Raw genomic sequence first — 26,281 nt, 5'->3', positions numbered from 1 at the left:
GTGTTACTCAACATAAATAAAGCTATACATAACAAACTTATGGCCAACATCATTCTACATGGAGAAAAACTAGAAGCATTCCCATTAAAATCAGGAACCAGATAAGGCTATCTACTATCTCCATTCCTATTCAATATGCTTTTAGAAACTCTTGCTAGAGAAATAAAACAAGAAGAAGAATTTAAGGAGTACTAATTGGAAAAGAACAAGTCAAATTATCCCTATTTGCAGATGATATATCAGCAAACTGGCAGGTTGCAAATTCAATTTATAGAAATCAGTTGCCTTTCAATAACCAGTATTCTGTGAAAGAGTTCACAGAAACCCGCTCATTCACAACAGCCTCAAAAACAAAAATCTAGGAAGACCAAAGATATTAAAGATCTCTACAATGAACATTTTATATCTCTGAAGGAAGACATAGAGGAGGACACCAGGAGATTGAAAGACCTGTCCTGTGCTCATGGATTGGTGTAATTAATATAAAATTGATCATCATCCAACCAAGAGCAATCTACAGATTCAATGCAATCCCAATATAAATCACTACATTCTTCACAGAATTAGAAAAAAAAAAAAGCATTCTAAAATTCATGTGGAATCCCAAAATACCCCAGATAGCCGAAGTAACTCTGAGCACAAAGAGAATTTTGGGGGGATTACTATATTAGATCTCAAACTATATTACAGAGCTGTAGTCATAAAAAGAGCATGGTACTTTTGGACTCTTAAAGAAATATACTTATTACTTTAATTTTTGGTTATACTTTCCTTTTGAGTGTTTAAGACCATGCATTTGGCCCAAATTAACCAATTTACTTTTAAGTTTAAGGTCATTTGAGGATCTGGTCCTCAGGGGGTCACATGGACTTGGGATGATCCCCTGACTCCTTGGGCCTTTCTTTTACCAATTCCATCTACGTGAAGATAAACCAAGAGTTTCTGCTCCACTAGGGCTTTGCTTGGAAGCATGGTGGAAACATTTCCTCTGATTTGACCCTCTTTGCAGCCCTCTGGTGGGGTCTCCATAACCTCCCTGAACAAGAGGACAAGTGACTCATCATAGCTACCAGACATATCAAGAGATTCCCATAGACCCTGGGACTTAGACCTTTGAGGGCAAGGAACAAAACTGTCCCTTAAGTCCCTTTGATCAGATTAGTATGGGCTTTTAAGTATGGTTATTAACCATCCAAGAAGGACAGTTGCACCAGCTTGGTATCTTTAACTACTGTGTAATATATAGATAAAGCTTGAACAAAACCCAAACATTCTAAAATAAACATTGGCTGGAAGGGATTTGCCATCAAAAGTTAACTAGGCACAGCCCAGGCAATGGACTTTATAACAGAAGAGTGAGTCTCAAATGAAGGGTGTTCTATTACAAACAGAAGCAGTCTCCTTTTAGTTTCACATATCCTGATTCACAGTTTTCAGAAGGAAGGGAGGCATGATATCACATACATATGGACAGGAAATAAATTGATCAGAATTCAGACCAAGCTTCACCAAAACTGTTTCCTTCTACATTGTTTACATCTGGTTCAAGGAGGTAAGACCTAGTTTTCCTTGAGCAAAATTATTCTTGTTATGGGCAAAAGAAAGAGCCAAAAGTAACACTTGCATAATACAGAGAAGTATAAAAGACATCTTTTAGGAGCCATAGGTAAGCCAATACTTGTCTGCATCCACTTAGCCCAGTGTGCAGTAAAAGCCAGAGGTGTGGACTTAAATTTAACAACTCTACATCTCAATAAATCTGTTCAGACCTTTAATGAGTCTGTTTAAAATTTTCATTATCCCTTCTATTCTGGAAATATACTGTCATTTTAATCCTTATGTATAAATCTTTTATTAGAATATTTATTTTATATTTTTTACTAATTAGTCTGGTGGTGATCCTTTAAGTCTTACTCCACTGATATGTAAATATCCTTTAGTTGCTTCTACTTTATCCAACTCTGTAATAAGCCTGTCTCAAGTTCTCTCCTTCCCTTTTAAGTTTTATTTTTATTTTGTGTGTACGAGTGTTATGCATGCTTGTAAGTGCACCCATGTTCTGCAATGCCCACGGAGGACAGAAGAGGCTGTCGGATCCCCTGGACCTGGAGTTGCAGACAGTTGTTAGGGGCCATATGGGTGTTGGGATTCGAACCTGGGTCTTCTGCAAGAACAGTCAGCATTCTTAACCTCTGAGCCATCTCTCCAGTTCCCTTGAATGAACAAGTCTCCTTTAAAGGTTTAGAGATGTTATACATAGACTTGGAAAATGTTTATTTTAAAATTTCTTTTTATTAAATTTTGTTGTATTTCATACAGAAGATCTCAAGCAATGTGAATCATCTTCATAGCCCTGTCCCCACCAGCACCCTCCCATAGCCCCTGCGCTGGAACCCATATACTCTGTCCTGGGTGTTAAGGTCAACTGTGTCAAGGCAGTGTCCCCAGAGGTTCCCCAGTGCAAGTCCATCCACTTGCAGTCTAGTCAGATCCCTCTCATCTATCTATCCAAATACCTATCATCTCATCATTTACTTTTTTTTTTTTTAACAGATCACAATGTGGGGGTGTAAAAACACAAACAGCAAGAAAGAAGAACATCTAAACACTGGCTGCTATAATTTATAAGTCCATGTAAAATGTTATTTAGACTATTATTTCTCATTAATGATTTTGTTCTTAATAAGAAAATGTTGCTCAGGGTGTAAGACTTCAAATCTTGGTCTGAAATACTGTAATACCCACTTGCAGGAAGGGAGGCAATTCACTACTGTTCTAAAATGATGGCTAAATTTATTCTCTTTCCCTGTCTAGAAGACTAATTGTAGCCACTCCAACTGCTATCAAAGCACCTGAAACAAATCCTGAGATTATGACTCTTGAGTCCAGCCTTGATAAGCAAATAAAGGAACCAAATAGATGGATATTCTTGGAAGCCCTTGTCAGAAATTTTAATGGACTTTGATTTGGATATTTAAATTTTACTCTGTTCTGATTTTTTCTGGTTCCCTGTCTAGAACTTCTAATACTAACTATTCTTGCCTTTACTTCTTCTTCTCATCTCCCAAGCACTGGTCAAGAACTTTTTTCTCCCTACAGTTAAAAGTTATGCAATTTGGGAGTCTTTTAGATAGACCCACTGAAGGGGTACCCTAATTGCCATACCCAGTGTCCCTGTTTAGCATGGTAGAAGCCAAAGTGGTTTGCCACCCAATTCCCCATGGGCAAATTGGGTTACCTCTTAAAAGTAATAAAAATGAAAACTGAAAATTGATTAGACAGTTTCAAAGCAAAGACCCCAAAAGAAAATGACCAGTTCTTTCTGAACTAGGAGCAGAAAATTTCCTTAGATTTGCCAGTAAACTTATCCCTGAGAATAGAAATGCCATAACCATCAGGAAAGAAAAGTATTTGTGCTGTTTTTATGCAAATCTGACAGAGTTAGAAAAAATTCAAGGCAATTACTAGAGAGAATAAGGGCCTGAAAAGAGGAAAAATGAATCTTCCTAGAAAAATACCTTGGAAACTTCTGGTCCCTGGCTAGCCTCACTAACAGAACCAGTAATCATGGTTTTATTAGTTTTCCTGGTAAATCTTGCATAATAAACTTACTAAATTTATCAAAATCCAAATAGAGGCCATCAAATTCCTGGGTAATAGTCAAAATATCTTACAGTTCATCTTAAGTAACATAAGGGATTATGTCAATGAAGTGGGGGGCATTATAGAAGCAGAAGTGAGTATCAGGTGCTAAAATCTTTTGCAATGTGGTGGTAATTCAGAACTCTGGAATGGGGAAGTGAACAGGAATCTTGCACTGTTCCTTGTGGTTATCCAGGATAGAAATCTCTGTTTTCCAACGTACCATATTTCTGTAACCTTTATACAGTATAGATATGTTTGTTGCCCCAGGCTTTCACATTTCTGTTACTTTGCATTTATATTACCTTTACAACACTATGTTATCTTACTTAATTACTATGTATATGCTATGTACCTTTTGCTTGCATTATTCATGAGTATAAAAACCCTCAAAAAATTGAAAAAATAAAAAAGAGCACAGTAAGCACAAAAATACACACATAGATCAATGGACCATTATTGAAGACCCAAAAATGAGTGCATGCAATTTCAGCCACTTGAGAGTAGACAAAGGTGCCAAGAACTCACAATGGAGGAAAGACAGCATCTTCAACCAATGGTCCTGCCAAAAGTGGATCTATCTCCACCATTGGAAGAATGAAGGTCGACCCCTATCTATCAACCTGGACAGAGGCAACTCCAAATGGATCAAAGACCTCAGTGTGAAATCTGAAACTCCGAAACTGTTACAAGGAACATAGGCATTGCCCTACAACATATAGGTGCAAAAAAAGGACTTTCTAAATGGGACATCATTTGCTCAGGAATTAAGGTCAGCAATTGACAAGTAGGACTTCATTAACTAAAAAATAGTATGTGCAGCAAAAGAAACAACCAAAGACATGGAGAAAACCCACAGAGCGGGAGAAAATCTTCACCACAAAACGACTTTCTAAACTCTCATTTAAGTAAATAATGAGAAACGATATTTAGGCCGAGGAAATTAAGTTAAGAATGAAGAAAAAGGAGGAAACTCTGCGTAACTTTTGGGGCAGGGTAAGATGGGGTCAGAGATGCGGACAGGGAGTTTTACGTGAATAAACTACATTGTGTGACATTCTTAAAGAACCTAGAATAAAAAGTGACTGAAAAAAAAAAAAAAGAAAACTTGATGACTTTCTGGTAGCTCATTGATAAACGGGGAGAAAGAGGGTCCACTGAAGGGTTCTTAGTCTCATTCATAAAAGAATTTAAGAATGGACCCAAACAGAAGCTTTTACAATTTTATTAGACTTAAAGAAAAATCCTCAGAGCAGGTGAGCTGGTAATCTTGGCAGCTGCCTTGAGGAGGTGAATAGTGGGAAGAAGGAAAGAAAGCCATGGAGCCATGCAGGTTTAGAGCCTACATGGAGGTCAGACACATGGCTAACTTGCAGCCACATGGCTGGGAGAAGTTTTAGAGAAAAAGTGAAGAAATACAAGATGCTAGGGGCAGCCCAAAGCCTTAAAGAAAGCATGTTTAGTAGGAAAGGCATGAATAAGAAAAGGAGAAATTACGCTTTCCTGAAGAGTTTGGGAAAGCAGACAGACTTAACAGAGACTGACATGGCTGTGGTTGGTCTGGACGTTCTGCGGGGACCCTGAGCTAGTTCCAAGCAGGAAATATTCACTACCTTATTAACACACTAGGTATTCTGCCCATCTATTTAGCATAACTTAAGGTGACCCTGCCTTCCTGGGAGTGGTTCTATCACCAGGTAATTGACCAATGAGACTGGAAAAGTAGGATCCTCCAATGATAGACTAGACATTTTTTAGTCTGGAGTAGTTAAATTTATGGGGCTTACTGATACACTAAAAATGAGAAAGCTGAATTTGCCACAGTTTGTTAACAATTTACACTACACAGATTTCATGTATGCTTATTTAACATTTTATTTATAATTGTTATTTTATGTGCATGAGTGTATTGCCTGCATGTATGTAAGTGTGTCATGTAATGGCTGAGAATGTCAGAAGGGCATCAAATTCCCCTGGAACTGGAGTAAAGGACAGTTTTTAGCTGCCATGTTGGTGCTTGAACTCAAATTCTTGGGTCCTCTGCAAGAGCAACCAGGGCTCTTAACCTCTGCGTTGTCTCTACAACTCCATCATGTATGTTTTGAAAGAAAAAAAAAATGCTCAATTGCAAGAAATGCATATCAACAAAGTGATTAAAATAAAATGACTGAAATTTAGGGTAATGAATTTTCTGATTACCTAGAGGTTATGACTTCCATCCTATACATAAAACCTTATGTTCTACCTCAAAAGCATGTAGAATGCTATGACAAATCAAAACTCGTTAAATTAAATAAAACTAAAATTTAAAAGTGAAAAATTCTTTTGAAAGGAAGAATTGCTCTGAATTGGAGTTAAGAAAGTAACATTGAGAGGCTGGAGAGATGGCTCAGCGTTTAAGAACACTGACTATACTTGAAGAAGACCCAGGTTCAAACCCCAGCACCCACAAGGCAGCTAACAACTGTTTGCAACTCCAGTTCCAAGGGATCTGACAGCCTCTTCTGTCCTCCGCAAGCATTGCATGACACAGGTACACTTATGTACAAGCACGCAATACATGCATACACATAAAATAAAAATAATAAAATTTTTTAAAAGAAAGTAAATTGAATTATATTATGAAACACCTTTTATGTTACAAATAGTATTTTTTCTAACAGAAGAAGGAAATATCAAGAATTTTTTTTAAAAAAACAGCATAAAAATAATATTGTGGAGAAATAGGGTATTCCGAGTTTCTAGTCTTTCATAAAGTATATATGAGAAAATCATGAAAAGGTACACTCAACAAACATCTTTCATATGCTGAGGAATGGCAGAGGATTTGAGAATAGATAGGGATTATTGGGAAAAAAAAAAAAAAACCTTCTCCATCTGTGTAAAAAAGAAAATCTGGATGTTGTACAAAATCAAGTACTGATGTTTTTAACCCCACAGCACACACACTAAGCATAATGAGCCACCAAGGATGAGCTTTCCATGTAGTAAGATTCATAGAGGATATCATACCAATAAGGAGATTCATAAAATTAATATCATACTTCTAAGGAGATTTGTACAGCTGATACCATCTAAAATGTAAGGGAAGAGGACAGGGTAGAACAACATGTGTGAATGTCCTCATTCCAAACTGATAAAACATATAAAATCTAGGACACTGAGTTATGAAGACCTCAGTGATGAAAATATGTGTCAAATATTTCATTTAGATTCTGGAAAGTGTTGCATTTATAAATATTTGTTGACAGCATTTGCCCTAGCTTCATCCTATTGCCAGACCACCATATGTGGTCGAAGTGCTGGCCCAGGCTCTGGTCAGCTGTAGTTCACCGTTTGACCTTCAAAAGCCTGCCTGTGTATATCCCCTACTAGGTAACAGAGACAGCTGAGAATACAGCCTCGTGTTCAGTGTCCAGCCACCTCTTGTGCCCTCTGTGTTGATTCCCTCTTTATATAATAATATCGGTCACTGTAGCAAGCCACCCAGGTTCCACAGCTTCATGCCTCATTTTCCTACTGTTTGTTTTCTTGCTTTCTTTTTTGCTATATGTTGTCACATTTAATTTTCCCTCTCAAAGAATGTAAGATGCCTTAGTTTACAAAGCCTCCGTGACTCAACCTCCTTAAAGAGGAGACTGTACTACCTTATTTAAGTGCATATATTTACCTTATTCGTTTCACTCTGCGTTTAAGCAAAACATCTACAACTCACATCTTATGTGTCCCCTTTTCTTGGTTCTATCATTCCTCTTTCTATGTATGCCAGGGGCCTCTACTTTCTATATAGCATCTAGTAACATTCATTTATCTTACTGTGCCTTTTACTATTTCTCTTTCCATACCAAAAATAACTAATATACTGGTCCACAGAGTCCTTTTGGTACCCCTTTGCTCCCCATAATAATTGGCACTTAAGGAATCACTGTTTTTTAATATTTTATTATTTTCATTTTATTTTATGTATGAATGTATTGCCTACATATAAATGCTCTTGTGTTGTGCAATGCCTGAAAATGTCAGAAGATAGTATCAGATCCCATGGAACTGAAATTATGGAAGGTTGTTAGCCTCCATATGGGTGTTCAAAATCAAACCCAGGTTCTCTCCAAGAGGAGCTAGTGCTCTTAACTCCTCAGCCATTTCTCCAGCCCTGAATTACTGTTTTATACATCACTGGCACTCAGTGTTCAGGGAGAATTTACTGCTGGACAGTGACTGTAGTTGTAGACTGAATTTCCAATAGTGATCTGGGAATAGAGCCTGGGGCTCTGAACAACAGTCTAAAAGAGGAAAAGGTACCCACAACCCTAACACAATCTATTCTTTCTTCAACATTGCAATACCCCACTAATAATGGAAAGGTGACCCAAATTTAATAACAGCAGCAAAAACTTTAAGGAGAAATGTAGCCTCAAATGAGTATGTTCCAGTGCAATAAATAAATAAATAAATAAATAAATAAAATAAAATAAAATAAAATAAAAAAGCAATGTGAAAATTCAAAAGAAACTCATAGTAATCATCACAAATGAAAGTTACATAGAGGATATTTCAGGCACAGAATACAAAAGAATGATATATGTTCAAATAACTAATAGAAGACATAAGCATATCCCAAGAAAATACCAACAAACAGGTAGATGGGCTAAAAATGCCAGTTCAGAATATAACAGAATATAAAAATATAATTCAATATAAAGAGAGAAACTTTGACAAAAACCAATCTGAACTGATGGCATGTCGTAAAAATACAATAAGTCAGATAAAATGCTCAGTGAAAAGCCTCACCAACAGAATGGATGCAAAGATATTGGAGGAAATAATCTCACAGCTTGAAAAAAAGATAATGGAGTTGAATAGCTTTGTCAAGGTCAATGAAAAATTTTAAAAAGTCTACAAAAGGCACACGCAACATCTTTGGGATATCAAGAAAAGGCAAAAGTTACAAATTATGGGCATACTGGAGGGAGAAGAATGCCAAAGGAATAGGAAATATTTTCAATAAAATCATAGGAAAAAAATTCCCCCAAATAAGGATAGAGATGTTTATCCAAATACAAGAGACTCACAGAATACCAAGTAGACAGGACTAGGAAAGAAATTCACCATGCCATAACATACTTAAAACTCAAGCATAGAAAACAAAGAATGTGTACTGATAGCAACAAATAACAGAGTCCGAGTCTCATAAGAAGTGAGGCACATTAGAATAACTGCTGACTTCTCTACGGAAGCCTTAATTCCAAAACTTGGATAGATACATTCCAAATCAAATCTGGTCAGTAGAGTTTAAGAAGGTTAATTGAAACTGATCAAGTGTATAAATGCAATGAGATGAAATTACAATTACAAATATTTATGTATCAAACACAGGCTCACCCAATTTCATAAAGCAAATATACTCAATATAAAGTCACAGATTAATCTCAACACAGTAATAGTCATAACTTTCATACACCAATCTCATCATTAGATCAGCAAGACCAAAAAAAAAATTCAAAAGTGAATTTAAATTACAGCCTAGATCAAACACACTTCACAGACACCTACAGAAAATTTTAGCCTAACGCTGTAGAATATAAGTGATTCCCAGGAGCCTATGGAACTTTCTCTTAAATAGACCACAAATTAGGACATAAAGAAAGTCTCACTAAATTCAGAAATATTTGACTAATTCCTTTCTTATCTGATCATAATGGAATAAGAACATAAGTCAATAGCAAGCAAATTTTCAGAAAATGTACAGAAAGATGGAGATTAAACAAAACACCATTGAATGATAAATGGATCACTGACAAACTCAAGAAGAAAATCATGAAATTCTTTGAATTAAATGGACATGAAAATACAACAAACCGAAGGTGATGGGATACAATGAGGGCAGCCCCAAGAGGGAAATTTATAGCTCTTAGTCCCCATATTTGAAAAATTAGATCACAAATAAACAACTTAATTTTGCACTTTAAATTATTTTGAAAACAAGAATGATCCATGCAAAAAGTCAGTAGGCAGGAAGGAATAACTCAGTTCAAGACAGAAATTAATGAAATAGAAATTATTTTAAAAAGCACAAAGAATCCATGAAGCAAAAGGTTGTTTCTTGGAAACAATAAACAAGTTTGACAAACACTTTGCCAGACTAAGAAAAAGAAAGAGAAGACGAAAATGCATAAAACTAAGATGAAAAGAGACATTACAACAAATACCAATGAAATTCATAAAATTATGAGAAAGTATCTTAAAAACTAATATTTTATTTAATTGGAAAATCTAAAAGAAATGCATGAATTTCTAATCATATAGAGCCTATTAGAATTAAACCAATTTGAAATAAGTAAAGCAGACCTATACCAAGAAATGAGATTAATGTAATAACTGAAAAATCTCCCAAGTAAACTATGCCAAGTTAGAGTTCAGACTTTCATTTTCAATCAGACTTTCAAAGAACTATTACTAATATTCAAATTATTCCATAAAACAGAAAAGGAGGTAATGCTTCCAAAACTGTTTTACAAACCCATTGGTATCATGACTCCCAAACTAGGAAAAGACACAAAAGCTAAATTTATTGACTAATTTTCCTAATGAATACAGAATGTGCTTGATAAAATACTTGAAAACTGAAGCCAAATGTTTTGGTACATGCCTTTAAAAAGCTCAGCACTATGGAGGCAGAGGCCATGTGGATCTCAATGAAATCCAGGCCAGCCTGGTAAATAGTAAGTTCCAGGCTACGTGGGGCTACAGTGAGACCATGCCTTAACAACAACATGATAGCTGACAAACATCCCTAACTCCAGTTCCAGGGTATCCAATGCCCTTTGCTGTCTGTGGGCATTGCATGTCATGGGTGCACTTGTATACGTGCAGGCAATACACTCATACACATAAAATAAAAGTAACAAATAATGGGGCTGGAGAGATGATGCAGCAGTTAAGAGCTGACTGCTCTTGCAGAGGACCCCGGTCTGATTCCCAGCACAAATGTGGTGGCTATGAACCATCCTTAACTCCAGTTCCAGGGGTATCCGATGCCCTCTTCTGACCTCCATGGCATTGCACAATACAGGTGCTCTCACATACATGCAGGCAATACACTCATACACATAAAATAAAAATAATAAAGAAAATATTTTTTAAAAGTAACAAATTTTAAAAAAATACTTTTTAAAAATGGTGCTGAGAATACTGGATATCTGCATATAGAAGAATAGACTGAATCCTGATGCCTCACTAATCTTAAAAATCTATTCCAAATGGATCAAAACATCAATGTTAGACCTGAAACACTGAAACTGTTAGAAGATAAGTGATCACAATTTAACATATAGGCACAGGTAACAACATTCTGAATATGACTCCAGTTGCTCAACTGACAAATGGAATTGCAGAAAATTTTAAAGTTCTTCTGTTCTCCAAAGGAAATCATTAGTAGAGTGAAGAGCGAGTCCAGAGAATAAGAGTAAACAAATCTTTGCTAAGCACACATTTGACAGTGCGTTAGCATCTAAATATATAAAAAAATTTTGATAGAATGTACATAAAGAAAGCAAACAACTCAGTTAAAAATGATCTAAATCACTGAACAGAGAGTTCTCAAAGAATAATCACAAATTATTGGTTCCGTAAACTTGGTCAAGAGCCCTTGGCTGGGCAGTTCACAGACCCTAAATGGGATCATGCTACTATTGTTTTGTTTAAAAGTCATGATTCTCCTTGCCTCTAAATGCACACATTTACAACATAGACTATTTCCAAGTCCAGTCTTCATTACAGAAACTTTTTACTACAGCAGATAGTGATCAATCAGAAACTCTTGAGTGGACAAAATGCAATGAATAGGTAAGAGTGGATGTTTCCTCCCAACTTAGATAACTATAGCACAGCCTGCATGGCTCGGGAACATAGTAGAAGAGGGGACAGAAAAAGTGGAAGTGTAGAGACAGGGAAACGTGCATCATAATGTTGTTTTGACGTGGCATAGCCTTTGTACTCATGAACTCACCAGAACTGTGGTTATGTGCGGAAGACTTGCACAAGATTGGACCTATCAACATTTCCTCTTGGATGACATATGGGCCTATGAGGTCCCATCCCTCCCTCAGAGAATATCAATGCTTGTTGGGAGATGAGGTAAGTGGAAGGAGAATGGGGCTGTGAGATGACTAAAATTCATTATACGTATTATGAAAATGTCAATCAATTAAAATGGAAAACATTTTCATTCATCTTCAAGTTTTGTTCTGATGCTTTAGAAAATCACCAAAAGGTACTACCTTCTACTAGGGCAGGCTATAGAGACAGACCAAAGCAAACTAATATTTATTGTCATTTGTAAGTTATGCACCACACTTTTTCCACAATAGTTACAATGAAGAATGACCAATCAAAGCAAGTGGTAAGAGCACTCCCAGCGCAAGTTCGGCACTGGTGCAAGTTTTATGTGTGTTCTCATTTAGTCCTACTAATAAGCCAAAAATAACATGTTTAGACGTGTTTTATTAAAGAAGAACCAAGTAAAACCAAGCAACTAGTCAAGTCAAGCAGACAGGATTTGATAGAGTTAGGACTGGACCTCAAATATTCAAAGTATTTGGATCAGTTTTTGACATTGGCAAAATGCCAATAAATGTTCACTACTGTTCCACTTTCTACTTGTGCTTATCAGGTTATTCTAAGAAAATGTTTACCTGAAGCAAGTTCTTTGCTTACCTAGAAATCTTTTTTAAAAATATATATATTTTACTTTTGTGTTTTGAATGGATATATGTAAGTGTACCATTTGTGTACGTGAAATGCCCATGGAAGCCAGAAGAGAGCATCAGGTACCCTGGAACTAGAGGTAAAGACTTGATAACAACCATGTGGGTGTTGAGAACAGAATCCAGGTCTTCTGCAAGAGCAGCCAGTGCTCTGAACTGCTAAGCTGTTTCTTCAGTCCTACATGTCTAAAACATGTCTTCTCATCAGCATAACTAAGAGATTGTGAAAGACATCTCTGCCAAAGCAGTCTGTTAGTTCTAACGTTCTTTGTTCAGATATATTCTAGTTTTCAAGATTATGAATTCACTAAGAAAAGAAAGTCATCTCCTTTGGGATGCTCTTGGGTATAGAGCAAGCACCAGAGAGCCAGTGCATCACAGATATTCAGTAAGATTTGTCATAAACAAAGCAGAAGAAAATGGAATAAGAGGTGAACAATTTCCCTTTGTTAGTATGGAAACTATCACAAAGCATTGAGTGGGAGACAGATATTTAGAATATTGTGATTTTTCTATATCATTAGCGGAGGTGCTTCCCAAGTCTTTTGCATAAAGAATGTATTCATCAAAGAACTATAAAGAACAAATGCATCAGAGAACTACTGGTAAGTATACAAGTGAAAAACCAGAAGCACCCTGGCCTTCCTAAAGAATAGTATAAAGGATCAGGGAGTCTTCTAGAATTAAACACAGGATGCAAGTCGGCTCTAGAAAACTGAAATATCTTATTTCTATTATGGAGGATTTCTTAGTTTGGAGCAAAATTACCTGAATATAACAACTATGTTTTCAAAACAAATAAACAAAAAAGAAACCCACAGATATTTACACTAGTGTACTGTGCAGAATAATAATGTGACTACTTACTGATCTTCATAGCACGGAGGCTCATTCTTACTCCACAAGTTAGTACCTTGAAACATGTTCTACGCATTTATGAGATGTAAGAAGATAATTATTTCTTTGCTTTAATATCCAAGGTGACATATTTGCATTCTAAGATTTGGAACAAAGGCATATAAAAGAATATAAAGAATTACTATAAAGGAAATTCATACAAATTAAATGTTTGTGACAGCTCTTTTCACATAGAACGCCTTTTGGAGAAACAGAAATGAGTTGTAAGAAAAATGACAAAATCAGTATACAAATCTTCATTTAGAGAATCATTTCCCAAATGTCATTTTTTAAGAAATTCTTTCATTCTGTTGACTGTCAACGAAAAATACATCTATACATCTAGTATAAGACTTTAAATCATTTAGAATTTTAGGACTATATCACTGTTAGGTAAGCCACTGGGCTGTCATTATTTTCATCATTATATATACTTAATTACATGCATGCATTTATCTGAAACCAAATGAATATCATGTCGAAGGTTATGTTCTGGTCCTAAGATTCCTAGGATTTTTAATCTAGAAATAAATATTGTCTTAAAAGAAAATGTAGTGGAGTAATTAGAAGGCAAATGTGCCAGGGACAAAACTTCAATGGGATCCCAGCATGTAGCATAAGAGTGAATTGACATGTTGTAAATAAAAATGTACAGGGATTTAACTCTCAGTTCTACTCAAATCAACTTATTTATTAAAACAAATTACAGGCCTGTTGAGTATTGCTTTTTAAATGTACATTTTTACTTAAGATACTTGATTAAGCAATAATTCTAATAATATACTTCATATATAAAATTAAATTAAATATACAAGAGGTTATACTGCTTTGACGTACACATTTATTTTAATGTCCAGTAATCTAAATGAAATCAGATAGTCTAACAAATTTTACAAATCTAAACAACATTAGATTACATAAAATATTCTGAAAGATTATAAATGTAAATTCAACTACCTTTTTCACAAAATTTAAAATATGAAGATCTTTATGTTTCTTACATGAAAATTAATTTTATTAAATTCAGAGCACCTTTTAAAATGTGTTGAACTTTACCACCATGGAACTCATAGATGTACTTATGGAGAAGAACTAGATGAATTTTTAATGCAGGAAATAAAACTTTGATTTGTGGCCAAAGAAACTGAGTTAGGATAAGAGACAGACTGAAATGTAGTTAAATGCAGTAATTTTATAAAACTGTATTCTAGCAGAGTAAATACATTCGTAAATATTGAAAATTATTTTTAAAAATCAAGTCTTACCAAATCTCAGTTTATATACATTTGAAACACCTGCTACCCTAAGACATGTGTTATGTTTATGTGTGTGTTACATGTGTTGTTTGCATTGCATAAATGCACATATCATTGATCATCTTTGCATGTTTATATGTATTCAGAAAAACATTCTTTGCATGTTTATAGGTATTTACTAAAGACAGTTTTAGTAAAATGTCTAAGCTAATCTACTCACGCATAAACAAATAAATAATTTCAAACCCTAATTTTGATTATTTAGATGGATTATTTACATAAGTATAATTGTTTTTATTCACAACATAGTACCTGGATGGTAAAGATGGTTTTTGAAGAGACTTAAGGCAAGCTATAGAGTAGTTATTATTCTGTTTTTATGACTTAAATATCCCAACTTCTTATTATACACAATAAGTATTTGAAGGAAGAATAAATGCATCATTTGCAAATAATCACTTCAGTTACATTTTATATTAAAAAATGAGAATCTGGAAAGTTATGTTACTTGTCTGAGGCAGATGACTGAAAAATACTGACAGGAAGTTTCCTCAGGCAATGGTATTTTCCTTCAATAAATTAATTATTTTAAGTGCTAATGTCAGTAACTAATTGGACTAATATAATTCAAAAGAAATATCCAGGCAAACACCTTAAGCCACTTTGTATCAGTCATTGTATAATTCACTGAGCATTCCCAAATGAGAAAGGTAAACAAGGTAGTACATATTTAATTAATAGGCATTCTAACTAATAAAGACATGGTATGTGCTTCTGTTAGCACTATGTTAAGTAGTAGATATGAGACTGCACCAGGTACTGCCATGGTCCTGCCATTTGGGCATGATCAAGTAAAGAACATGAAGAATAATATGTAAACATAATATGAACAAAGTAAATTAATTATATGATAAAAGCTTTAAGCAATAAATTTTTAAGTAATAAAATTTTAACTCACTTTAAGTAATAAAATGTTGATAACATTTATAGCATGTTTTATGAATGCTTTGACTACAGTTAGATCCTTTATTTGACTGAGTTATTTTACACGTTTCCCAGGATAGCCCACTGGTTTTACAGTCTGACCGGAATGTAACAGTGAATGCAAGAAACCACATGGGACAGCTCACTGGACAGCTGACAGTCGGTGAGTGTTCAGAGGTAAAGTTTTCTCATTCCATCTTACTCTACATAAATTCCTTTTGCTAAGGTAAAAAAGTGATATAACTATACCTCTCCTTACAATATAGTTAGCTTGCATGGGATCTGATAGGTTATTATATCCTCTAGTGAGTGGTTATTAGTCAATTTGCTGTGGTATGACTGAATTTACATTTGTTTGGCTGTTCATTATTCTCAAATTCAAAATATACCTTTATCTAAAAATACTTTTGATAATATATTTGAAAGTATAGTAAACAGACATAGAAAACCTATTAAGCAATAAAACATTATGAAGTCTAAGTATTTTGTTTTAAGAGAATAACTTTTGATTGAACATTACTTGCTTACAAATATTAAGAATTAAACAATTATTGACAATAGTAAATGTTAATGTTTATCAGTTATTGATAAAGCTTGGTTTACATTATCTATATATGAAAGATTTAAGATTTGAAATTCAAAGATAAAATATTCTTATTTTTTGTGTTTTCTTGCTTGCTTGGTTACCTGAAACAGGGTCTCATGTGCCAGGCTGACCTTAAGTTGGCTATATAACTGAGGATGACCCTGAGCTCTTGATCCTTCTGTGCTCCTAACTCCCAGGTGCTGTGATTATGATTTATGCAGGGCTTCATGACTATAAACAATCTACCAACTAGTTACATCTTCAGCCCTTTCAGATTTTTCTAGCTTTGTCAAATACATTTGAGTTTAGATATTCATATTAAGTCAAACTATAAGGAATAATTACTTGACTCAGGTTTTATAAGGAAAAAGGCAAATAAATATTCAATTAAAATTATATAAAATTGTACAGGTTTGATATACCAATAAATGGCAAAATATTTTGGAATAAGTATATGATCTGTGATAAAATTACATGTCAGTGGTATTGTATAGCACTATTTTCTATCATACTGTTTACATTGCTATCTTTATCTACCATATCCATATTCACAGTCTGAGAGAATTAACCTATAATTTTGAGCATTGAATTATCCTAATTTAATTCCAATATTTATTTATACTTGAATCACTGAGGTTCACATTTTTAATCACATTTTTTTCAAATATGAAATATATAATCAGGATTGTTTATTGTGTCGACATTTTATAGATACATAAACTATTTGTAGTAAATTACTTGATTTAATGAAGATAAAAGGATTAGTATACAATTACCTATCAATTAATTGCCATACGTGGATACTTTGTGATTTAATAATCTATTACTTATTAAAGGACCTTTAAGCAAATTTATTTAAAATTATAGGGGAGAAATAGTTTGGTGGATGTATCACTGTGATGGCTAATCCTGGGTGTCAACTTGATTGGATCTGAGATTAACTGAAATGAAAGAGATCCTCTTGATTGGATCATCTAAAGCTGGAAGACACACCCTAAATGTGGGCGTTACCTTCTGATGGCAGCCGGTATAAAAGACCAAGGCAGAGGAGAATGCTAGGCTTCTTGCTGCTTGCCTTCTCTCTCGGTGGTGAGTTCCTCTTGCTGCCGTAGACTGAAGACTGGCTGATCTTTTGGAATTTGTCAGACCTTCAGCACCAGATTGGGACTACTGAGACATCCAGCCTTATGGACTGAGCAACTATGTATTCTCAGCCTCTCCAGTATGGTGCAGCCGTTGTTGGACTACTTGAACTCTATCCTGTGAGCTAAGCTGATAAATCTCTACACATATTCATTCTAGCGGTTCTGTTTCTTTGGAGAACCCTGACTAATACAATGACTGTCTGAAGATCACCCTGTCCTCAATGTTACTGATTTTTTTAGAATTGTATAAATGGGCCGGCAGAGACAGGTCTAAACTAAGCTGGCTTTCCATATCATAATTTTATAGTTAAGAACTCCCAGCACTTGGGAGGCAGAGGCAGGCGGATCTCTGTGAATTCATGGCCTGCCTGGTCTACACAGTGAGTTCCAGGCCAGCTGGGGCTACAAGGAGACCCTGTCTCAAAAAGACCAAAAAAAAAAAAAAAAAAACCCTTAGTAATTTTATAGTTAGAACTTTGTATTGAATTTAGTTTTTCATCTTTAAAGAAGTTCTCTGTAGAAACATCAGCTTGAAAGCTATGAATATTCAGGATATTCACCAAAGTTTAATGTCAATAGTTACATAATTCGTGCCTATCTTGAAGCAGCTGTTTGGTTATAGGGAGTCTTGTCAAATGCCATCAGAATATAGAGAGTATATTTTTCTTGCACTTTAATCACTCTCCCATACTGGACTTAATGTAATAGTAATATTATCCAAATAAGATAAAAAGAGGAAAGAGCAAAGGGGAAAAAAAGATTGTTTTCTTTTCAGTGGAAGACATTGATAGATTAATTGAATATGCAACTATTTCTGTAACAAGAAATGTACTTTATCCTCTAAAATTTAAATTAAAACCTGGCAGTTTGGGTGCCCTGTTGTAGACTGTCATATAATTCCATTGTTTTTATTTTTCAATAAACATAAAAGTACATTAAGGCAAGGGTTGTAAATAGTATATTATGTAATTATATTCTAATTCAATGAGCTCAAAAAGAAACACTTATCTTTTAAAGACAAAGGATTTCTTCCCTAAAACAGGCATGACCCTTACTTTGAATGCTGTTCCAAGGATGGTAGTGGTTTTAATTTATACAAATGGGAGGCAGTAACATGCAGAATATATCCATATTTTTAATTTTTTATTCGAGAATACCATAGAATATATTTTTCCATATTAGACCTTCTTTCATTTCTATTAATCTCTTTTTACATTTCATACAACAGTTCTTAATTCAATTTAGAAGCCCTTCCCATCCGTGCTCCCCACATACAATCTATTTTTATCATATTCAGACCATTCCCTATGATTTTGATAGTGGGGTTTTTAATTTTTGATGGATTTTGTTATGATGCATTGTATTTTCTCCTTGACTGTAATTAAGGTAGATATGTCACATCATGACTACTTGCAGATTTCTACAAAAACATCACAGCCAATGTATACCGTGTATGAACATTTGAATAAGGAAAAGTTAAATTTAACTTTCTATAGAATTTAGAGATGAATACATTTTAGCAATATATTCAATCAAGTTTCATTTTAAAAGACTAATTGTGATGATATAAAGAAACTATTTAAATTAACTTTTCCTCCTTTCCTTCTCTATTTAGTTTCTGTTGAGGATCATGTCCAAGATTTTAATACTTTGGAATGATAATCTTTGTAAATATTAAAGAAATATTGCCCCAAAATCAACAAATAGTTATAAAATAGAATTTCAGTTTTTCTTGAATTCTGTGACCAATATATCAATTACCATTAACTGCTGTCAGTTCCATCAGACTGAATACTTTTTCCAGATTTTATTTCTTGTATATATGGGAAATGAAAATTTATTTTGTCAGTAGGTGTTTGTTCCACTGTGTCCCCAAAATTATGTACGAGTTGCATCAGATACTGCCTTTCTTCACTATAAACTTACTTTTCTGTATTTATAAAGAGACGTGTAATTCAGCAGTATGACAACTCCAACACGCTAATTTTAAGACAAACTCATTTTCTGCCTATAAAACCAAAGCAAATTATTCTCTTGTATAACTAGAGTCAAAGTCAATCTAAATCCTTTTGCAATTTGGTACAAAAATTAACCTCACCTATTTTTTTGAACTTCTAAAGTTTCCAGTTTTATGTTAAGTTTGACTATTTAATTTCAGAATTTGTCCACCATATCTAACTTTTCTGTTTTTGTGATCTTTCTAACTTTGAAGGGGATAAATGTATAAAAGTTCTTTCATCAAAATTTCTCATCTTATCATAAACCTGAAAGAAATGAATGAGACTGTTAAAAGTTATTAAAGCAAGTAGAACATGCAAAGAGTCAGATTCCCCAAAAAGAAAGCAAGATCTTTCTTAAACAAGTCTCAGAATCCCACTCAGGGTCAACGTTTTCTATTATTTAATCTATAATTACTGTGTTTGTTAGCATAATATTCTTTTTATAGAGGAGATAAATGGTGTGTGATTTTAGGTAAGATATATTCTCATTTGTTGTTAGTATGATGATAATCTCCATGGCTTACATTCAGATAATGTGGATAAAATATTGAATTATGCACTTTGTGAAGCATATTTTATTCTCTTAGGAAAGATTTGCAATTTGATATACAGAATAAAAGTCATTTCTTTGTGACAGTGTAAATAAAACTTTCTTAGAGTTTTGGTAAGAATTTGTAGTTGATGGTGCTCTGTTGGCGTTCACTAAAAATGCAATATTTTCTAAAACATCATAAAGACATCTATTATTCTTTTAATGTTACTCCAATCCTTAATAGAATAGATTTAATACATTTGGAATTAGTTTAAAGATATAAATTTTGGTTTCAGCAGAATGATTGCTCTTTAATAAACCTTGGAACACTAAGTGAGGTATTTAATTATAGGTTTCTTTTTCAGCATGCAATTATTTATAATATATTTTCTGTATTTACTTTATCAAAATAACATCAGCTTATTTCCCAATTGCTGTGATAAAATACCCTGACAAAAACAACTTGTGGGAGAAGGCTTATTTAGGTTTAAATTTTCAGTTCCTAGTCTACCACTGCAAGGCAGTAGGGGTTCCAGGAGCTTAAAATAGCTGGTGGCATCATGGCTGTGGTCAAATGAGAAAAGTGAATGCTTCGGTGCTAGCGCTCAGCTCACCCTTTCCACACCGCACAGTCCATCCTCCAAAGCCAGCAAGTTTTACTCTGATTTCAGCCAGTCAATACCCAACAGGCAAGACCAAAGACGCATCTCCCAGGAGATCCCAGTCTGCCAATGGGACAGTTAACACTAACCATCACAAAAAGCAGTGGCTAAACTTACCTGATCTTTCTCGGATGATTCTTTCAACTGTCTACACATACAAGATATAAAAAGGACAAACAGAAATTTTAAAAGAATAATCCTAATAGGTACAACTTGTTTATAATATTTTTTAACTCTTTAGATAACCTCCTTTATTTAATTTTCAATCCCAGATGATGACTTTTGGAAAACCCAAAATGGCTTGTTTGCCTGGCCAAATAATAGGCATAATGAGAATTTACATCATAAGCCGTACACAGCATTATCTGAGTAGAACAGTATGTGGGCATATAAGAATTGGAACATTACGGGGCTGGAGAGATGGCTCAGGTATTAAGAGCACTGACTGACTACTCTCACAGAGTACCGGGGATTCGATTCCTAGCACCCACATGGGGGCTACGAACCGTCCTTAAATCCAGTTGCAGGGGAATCCGAAGCCCTCTTCTGACCTCTGCGGCATTGCACGATATGGGTGAGCTCATATACATGCAAGCAATACATTCATACACGTAAAATAAAAATAATAAGTAAAATATTTTTTTTAAATTGTAACATCATTCTGATTATTTAAAGTGTGCTTAAAACCACACTGCTATGCTTCAAATAGCACCTCATATTTTGTCAAACTTCTCCTTGTTTAATGTTTAATCAATTTTAGAAAATAAACCCTATAGAATTAGCTCCTAGGATTTGCTACTATTATTGTCAGAATAATTTAGGCATCTTCCATATTGTTAATTTCCATTCATTAAAAAATCTGTGGCCTAAGAGAATTGTATAAAAACCTAATTTCAGTCTATATCTCCTCATTTTCAGTTTATTGAACTATTATGTTTATCAATGTCTTAATCCTGATTCCATGGTCATAAGGAAAAATGTTAATTGGAAGGTATGAAACAAAGTTGTAGTCCTATTTATCACAAGTTCCTTTTTGGTAGTTCATACTTGTATGGTTTGTTGTTGTTGTTGTTGTTGTTGTTGTTGTTTTCTTTTTTTGGTCTTTTTGAGACAAGGTCTTGCTGTAGCCCCAGCTGTCCTGGAAATCATTATGTAGATTAGGCTGGCCTTGAACTCACAGATTTGCCTGCCTCTGCCTCCTGGGTGCTGGGATTAAAGGTGTGAGCCACCACACCTGGGCCATACTTGGATGTTTAAATACAACATAGTGGTGAAAACTGCAGCAGTCAGCTCCTGCAGCACAATCAGCACAGGCTGACTGACTCAAAGACCTTTTTTGTCCAGGGAGACTAATGATGGGCCAGGGTCAGGGGACATGGATGGTAACTTACATGTGCCGCAACAGAGGTTCAGAATATAACGTGAATGAAAGTTGTTAAAGCATATAGGAATATATGTTTTTTCACTAATGATATTATAAGGAATGCCATATAATAGTTATGTAATATAAAATAATTTTGTAGATATCAGAACATAGGAACATAGGAGGTATGGTAAAGGTGGTGTCATTTTGTCAGGAATACTAAAGGTTGGGGAATGTAAGGTTTTAGAAGATTCATCAACCTATTTTTTCCTCTAGTGGAAAAAGATAAGTTTCTATTTTAAAGTTGTAGAGAAGAACCATAAAGAAGACAGTTTAGCCAAATATTCATTTCACCCATAAGAAAAGTCCAGAGGTTTGGTCAGCTGTGTAGAATTACATGCCTGTATATCTAATAAAAATTATAAACACAAAAAAATACATAATGCATACTATACATATATGCTATGCTCTGTGGGACATAAAATTTTCCTCCCTAGAACATGTAAACTTAATGCTCTTGGAGGCAAGTAACACATAGAATATATAGGCGAGAAATATATAGCTTTTTCACTAATAGCAATAGTCTAAGGAAAACCATACAATTTTATACTTATTATATCAAAATGTTATGTTTTAACAATGAAATAATGATGTTCTCAGCCATTAATTTTGAAAAGGAAATTTAAACATTAATAGCATGGAGTCAAAGCCAGATAACTTCTAGCCATGTCACTCCCAGGTATCTGACTACATCTATTTTACTCGATGCGCCTCTCATCACCTTCATGGTCTAATACATGTATTTTCTCCTATAGTGTGCCTGAAAACCAAGAAAGTTAATTCACTAAATGTTTTGGAACATTCCCTGAAGCACAGTATGCATTATGAGCCCATTAGTGTTTATAACTTTTAAGCCCATTTTATCTTATTTTATTTTATTTTTAAAAATAATTTATTGAGAATTTCATACATGCATATCAGGTGTTTTGGTCAAATCCATGCCCACTCCCTCCCCTCTAACTCCTCCCATATCTCCCCATCACTTTTTTTGATAATTTCATGTACTCTTTCTTCTTTTTCTATGGGGCTTTTTGCTACTCTAACATTCACCCCTCTGAAGAGGTAACTCTAAAATTTTTTTAAGGATTAGATAAGAGCTCCCAAATACTTTAGATGTTTTTGGCCTTTGGAGCAGAGTATGGTGCTAAGAGGCCCAAGGATGTTGTGAGTTTTAGTCAAGAAATTGGCTACTTTTCTTTGAGCTGTTTTTACCCTAACTGCCTAGCCAATTCCTACCTCCTATTCTTATCACACCATCCTCTGAAGAGGTTACCCCGTTGGCAGATAGGGAATTGGGATGCAGACCACTCTGGCTTCTTCCATGCTGAACAAGGTTGCAGGGTGAAGCAATTGGGGTACCCCTTCAGTGCGTCTATCTGAACAACTCCCAAATTCCATAACTCATCTGTAGGGGGAAAAGAAAGTCCTTGACTGGTGAATAGGAGATGTGAAGGAGAAGTAAGGGTGTTTATACTTTTTATTAAATCTACAGGTAAATAATTTCTGTGCACTTGACAAAACCCATGGACCCTCGTGGATAAAATGACACTATTTTGCCAGATTGCCTTTATGATTCTTCTCTACAACATTAAAAGTTTAAACTTATCTTTTACTTTTAGAGGAAGAAACCAGTTGACAAACCTTTTTAAACCTTACGCTTCCCAATATTGAGTCCTCAGAACAAAATGGCATCATCTTTACTATACATCCTGGGTTCCGCTTTTCACACTTATAAAAATTTGAAATGTAGAATGCAAAGATGGGTTAAATAAATCGGCACCCTGGATCTTCTTTTATTCTTCCTTGAAATCCTGGTTGATTTAAAATATATTTTTATTTTTTTAAATTTTATTTATTTTTTCCTTATGTGTGTGTGTGTGTGTGTATTGCCTGCATGTAGGTGAGTGCACCCATGTCATGCAGTGCCTGCGGAGGACAGAATAGGCTGTCGGATCCCCTGGAACTGGAGTTACAGACAGTTGTTAGCAGCCATGTGGGTACTGGGATTCAAATCCAGGTGTTCTTCAAGAACATCAGTGCTCTAAACAGCTGAGCCATCTCTCCAGCACCTTAAAATATATTTTAAATGAAATTTAATCCACAGAACATTTTAGCAAGTCCAATTAGCTGTTTGTGTGTGTGTCGATACAGAACATCAGTATGTTTTGTTTCTAAGTGAGACAATGTAGATGACAGTTTTATGATAAATATTTTAGAACCCCAAAACTGACATGTAATCTTGTGTTAAAACAATTACTGTGAACACCTGGGAATCGCTTAATTAACTATAGATGGTGTGCAACATATAAAGTAGAAGGTTAAAGATTACTCTCAGATAAAAAATTTATGGTTTTCATGTCAATACAATTATTTTATTTATAACTGAGACAATATTGTAACAGTGTTGGACAACTTAATAAAAAATGAGTATTTTATATGTGATAAACTATGCCATCTTGGAGAATAGATAAAAAGTGAAAAGAGATTCACTTAGTTTTAATGCATCATATTCATCTTCAGTGATTAATGTGTTGTTTATCTTCTGATCATTATTAATTGTGTAATTGACTCCTTAATATTCGTTAAATTGATATAAATTGGTTTAGGATTAATTAATTATTCTGGGAAGGTTTTAAGTGGAAACAGATGCCTATGATATTCAGAAGAGAGACACTCTTAAAAATTAGGACTGTTATATGAACCTACAGCAATGATGACAGCATGCACAAGACCCATGCAAACTCAAGCAGACAAAAACCCAGTGTGAACACTGGTGTCTAGTCTATAAAGAGGAGCGTCAACACAGAGGAAACATTTCCTCCATACTTCCAAATGAAGCCTGCTGTGGTTGAGCAGGACCTTTGACTTAACCTCACATAGATGGAATTGGTAAAAGAAAGAGCCAGGGGCTCCTTCCAAGTCCATGTGATCCCTGAGGAACAGATCCTCAAATGACCTTAAGAGTAAAAATAAATTGGTTTATCTGGGCTAACTCTATTGTCTTGAACACCCAATAGAAAAATGTAACCAAAGATTAAAGTGATCAGTATATTTCTTTAAGAGTCCATGTGTGTAGCTAAAGGCTACATAAAAAGAAATAACACCAGACAGGAGATACCTTCCTTTAAGTTGTTGGCCAGGGTAACCCAAAAGACTGCAAGACAGTAACCCAGCATAGAACTGCGAAAATGAATAGCAGACCCCAATCTTATCTAAACGAGTGTTGGCAACTGATTGCTGCTAGATGAGAAAGATGCAGATCTTCCTAAAACAAGGAACTCTAGATAGGCTGAATAGACCCAGTGGAAGGACAAGCACTGGGAAACAGCTGGGGGCACCAACAACACAGTGGACAGTAACAGGGGATGACAGAGTATAACAGGGCTCCAGTGGTGGGGTGGAGCCATGGGAGGGTGCCATTTGGGAAGTGGGTAAAAAGATGAATAAGATTGTTTGGGATGTTCCATATAAATACAAAAAACAAATCAATAAATAAAAAATGAGTTATATTTGAGGAGGAAGCATAAAAATTTGCTTCATGTTAATTAGTACATATGAAAAACATTACCATTGACATCTACCTGATGACTTTATATCCATGCTCAGGTGCCAAGGATCTCAGAAAATAACCGACTGTGAGTAGTAATAATCAAATATATAGAGATTAGAGATGCATGTACAAAAAACTAAGTGTTAGTTGCATTAAAAAAGAGTTTTTCTGGATGAAACAATATATTTTAAAATGAAATGGAGATCTTCTTAAAGGTTAAAACTTCATTCAATTTTATGTCTTATAGGGCTTATGCTGAGTACAGTAATGTATAACTGTATAAATTCAGCACTGTGAACCTAAAAATTTACAGCCAATTTTGAAACACATTCATCTTTGCTCAGAAAACTGTTATTGAATATGTGAATGTTGTTGTAATGAATTGTTTCTATGAATCATGTGGTTATTAAATAAATTATATACATATATATATATGAAGAAACCACAAAGATAACTTTCAAACAACACAATAGCATGACCTATATAGATATAACTTGTCAGAAAATTGTAGACAAGAAGCTAAATTACCAGACTGTTTGGCTACAATATGTTCATTAAAGCAATGAGCATTTCATTACTTAAGCACTAAGATGTAAAAGTTTCAGTTGAGATGTTTCTTCTGTATCCCAAAAGATGTCTCCATTCCTGAGATACTAAAAAGTTTCTTGGAATAAACCTGACCAAAGACATTAAAGAGCTCTACAAGGAAAATCTTAACTCTTTAAAGAAAGAAATTGAGGAAGATATCAGAAGATGGAAGGACCTCCCATGCTCATGGATTAGAAGAATTAATATTGTGAAAATGACCATCCTACCAAGAGTCATATATAGATGCAGCA

At 34.6% G+C, this 26,281-nt stretch overlaps 1 protein-coding gene across 3 annotated transcripts in view; it reads left to right on the top strand.

The window, feature by feature from the left end:
• Positions 1 to 26,281, top strand: part of Sgcz (sarcoglycan zeta) — a 468,968-nt gene that overhangs the window by 318,281 nt on the left and 124,406 nt on the right. For all 3 annotated transcript variants that reach the window (XM_008846074.1, XM_008846075.1, XM_017801339.1), the window contains one exon: positions 15,620 to 15,707. In XM_008846074.1, coding sequence (XP_008844296.1) covers positions 15,620 to 15,707 — 88 coding nt within the window. The remainder of the gene's footprint in view (positions 1 to 15,619; positions 15,708 to 26,281) is intronic.

Source organism: Nannospalax galili, unplaced genomic scaffold, assembly GCF_000622305.1.
Source record: "Nannospalax galili isolate Female #2095 unplaced genomic scaffold, S.galili_v1.0 scaffold1282, whole genome shotgun sequence".
Classification (NCBI taxonomy): domain Eukaryota; kingdom Metazoa; phylum Chordata; class Mammalia; order Rodentia; family Spalacidae; genus Nannospalax; species Nannospalax galili.
The sequence above is the reverse complement of the archived record's forward strand: the minus strand, read 5'-3'. Positions and strand labels throughout refer to the sequence as shown.